At 63.3% G+C, this 2,779-nt stretch overlaps 1 protein-coding gene across 1 annotated transcript; it reads right to left on the bottom strand.

Moving 5' to 3' along the window:
• Positions 1 to 791: 791 nt before the first annotated feature.
• Positions 792 to 2,425, bottom strand: NKPD1 (NTPase KAP family P-loop domain containing 1). The gene has a single exon (XM_026867545.1). It carries the CDS (start codon positions 2,418 to 2,420, stop codon positions 792 to 794), a length of 1,629 nt encoding a protein of 542 aa, XP_026723346.1. The 5' UTR covers positions 2,421 to 2,425.
• Positions 2,426 to 2,779: the final 354 nt, after the last annotated feature.

Below are 2,779 nucleotides of genomic sequence, written 5' to 3' on the forward strand. Positions count from 1 at the left end.
CCCCCCCCGAGCCCACCACGCCGCCCTCCTTGGGTCAGCCCCCCCTCCGAAATCAGATTTCTTGGGGCCTTTCTGCAAATCAGGCAAATTCAGATCAACACACACACACACACACACGCCCCCCTCTCCCCCCCAAAAAAAGCCAACCCTGAGGAGGATTTGTGGAGCGGGTGGGAGTTCTTGGGCAGTTACTTAACGCTGATGATGCGCCGTGTCCCGGTGTCTGACATTCCCCTTCCCCCAGCTGGCACTTCGGGCTGATTCGCACCCCCCAACTTAGCACCCCCCTGCACCCATTTCAGTCCCTTGACCCCTCCCAAAACACCCCCCTTCCCTCCCTCAGGAGGCCACAGGACCCCCAAAAAGCTTATTTGAGCCAAGAGGCAGAGTGGGAGGTTTAACTGGTTTATTATGGGATGACCCCGGTGGCTTTGGGGCTTGTTGGGGGGGGGGGTCCCCCCCATATCTCCCCCCAGGGACCCACTCACAGGGGGATGGTCCCCAAAGGATGGGTTGGGGTTTTTTTGGGGGGGGACGACAGTGGGTTCTGCGATCCCAGATGGGGGGGTTGGAGTCAGTGAACCCCTGGAACCCTCTGGGTCATCTCAGGGCTCCCCTAGTCTCCTCCAGTTACCCCAGTTCCATCCCCTATGGGCATTTTCACCCCCTTTTTAGAGATGGGGGAGGACAGGAATTGTCCCTGTCCCCAAACGGGTCAGGGCACGGGCTATGGGGACACCCCAGTGTCACCAACACACCGGGCTGGTTCTGGGGGAACCCCAAGGTCCCCATCACTCTGTGGGGGGACACTGGACGCTGCGGGACACGGCGATGGCTTTCTGCAGGCGGTCAAGGCCACGCAGGAGCCCCATCTTGTGCCGGATGGAGTGGTCCAGGTTGACGGTGACGCCGAGGAAGGCGCGGGCGTCGCGGGCGGCGAAGGGGAAATCGCAAGCCAGAAAAGTTTGAAAGAGTTCAGGGTCCCCGTCCAGGCTGAGGACGTTGTGCAGGGGCTGCCGCAGGGCGCTCAGCTCCCCCAAGTTCTCCTGGAAAATGCTCCACAGGGATCGTCCCCCCAGATCCGGCGCCGGGTGGCTCTGCCAAGCATCCTCCAAGCACTGCAGCACCCAGCTCAGCCGGCATGGCCACTGGTCGGCCAACACCACCCAGGCCGCCGCGGCGCGGGGTGAGGGGGTGCCGGGGGTGCCGGTGCGGTGCAGGAGGAGCCGGAGGGTGATGGGGATGGTGTTGACGATGCGGCGGACATGGGTGCCGTCGGTGGGGAGGTAACGGGCCAGAGGGTCGGCGCCATCATGGAGGCAGCGGAAAGCTTCGTGGATGCAACGGACGGCTTCAGCGTCTGCCTCCCGCCCAGTGGGAGTGGCCGGGACGTGCTGGCATTTGGCTCGGCGGCGTTCCACGTTGCTGGTGATGATGCGGTACATGAGGTCTTCCCGTGTTTGGACAGCGGCTTCCAGGCACTGGAGGCGGGAGCGGGCGCCCATCTCCGGGATGGAGAAGGGCAGCGTCACCGTCCGGTTGAGGTAGAGGTAACCGTTGTCGGCAAGACCCTTCATACAACCGGTTTGCTCCAGGCAGGGGACGATGACGCTGGGGTCAACAGCCAGGATGAAGATGAAGGGAGTGTTGGTGTCGGAGAGCAAGGTGTTCATGGCATTGAGGACACCGGCCACCTTCTCTGGGTAGCAGATGTCCAGGCTGGTGATCTCCAGCACCACGCGGAGCCGTCGGCGTTCAAAGATCTCCATGAAGGCCAAGTAGTCGACCAGCACCTCCACCTCTCTGCGCACCTTGCTCATGAAGCCCAGCTGGCTGGTGAACTTCTCGCTGTTGGTCAAGCGCTCAATCTTCTGCTTCTCGCTGACCAACAGGTTCTTCAAGACGGAGACAGCTCCGAGCACCAAACCGGAACCAGAGAGGGAGGTGACGGCGCTCCCCACCACCTTCAAAGCGTGGTGGTCCTTGATGCCGGGCACCAAGAGGGCCACCAGTAGGATGCTGAGGCCGGCGCCCAGGATGAAGAGTAGCCCCCAGAGCTTGAGGCAGGTGCCCGTCTTGAGCACCCACTCCTTCTGGCTGAAGCCAGAGGCGAAGCGAGGCCGGGTGCCCATCACATGGTAGACGCTGAGGGGCAGAGCCCCAAAATGGTGGCGGATGTTGTCACAGAGGGTGGTGACCAAGCCAGCCCAGAGCTTGTCGCAGCCGGCGTACTGCCAGGCGCTGAAGCGGATGAAGATGAACTCGATGTTCTTCCTCCTCAGGTGGCCCTCGGTGATGATGGGCTTGTAGAAGGCCAAGTACCAGAGGGCCAGGAGCAGCCCCCAGCCCTCGGGGCTCCGCGGTTTCTGGTGGCTCCGGCGCAGCTCGGCCTCCTCCCGCCGCGCCATCTCCTCCCGCATAAAGCCTGGATGGCAGGGGAAGGGGGACCCCGAATTGGGGGGAGAAATGGGGTGGGGTGTGATGGGATGGGATGGGTACTGGTGCAAGGGGGGACCCCAAAGCTGTAGAAGAAAACGGGGTGGCAGGACAAGCAGCAGGGACCCCAAATCCAGGGGTGAGGAGAGGGGAGCGGGACAGACGCTGCTGCACGAGGGACCCCAAATCCAGAGCTCAAAGAGGGGGGAGGCCAGTGCCATGGGGACCCCCAGCACCCGGCCGGGGCTGGCTGGGGGGACTCGGCAGGGTGACGTGTGGTGGCCCCGTGGCACCCACCAGTGACCTTGTCCAGCAGGGAGTAGAGGCGGTGGCCACAGGGTGC

The sequence above is a fragment of the Athene cunicularia genome, unplaced genomic scaffold (genome assembly GCF_003259725.1).
Source record: "Athene cunicularia isolate RWA unplaced genomic scaffold, athCun1 SCF_71, whole genome shotgun sequence".
Lineage (NCBI taxonomy): Eukaryota > Metazoa > Chordata > Aves > Strigiformes > Strigidae > Athene > Athene cunicularia.

Bases quoted from the DNA above. Each gene is read 5' to 3' on its own strand.
- NKPD1 (XM_026867545.1), bottom strand. From the start codon at position 2,420: ATGCGGGAGGAGATGGCGCGGCGGGAGGAGGCCGAGCTGCGCCGGAGC.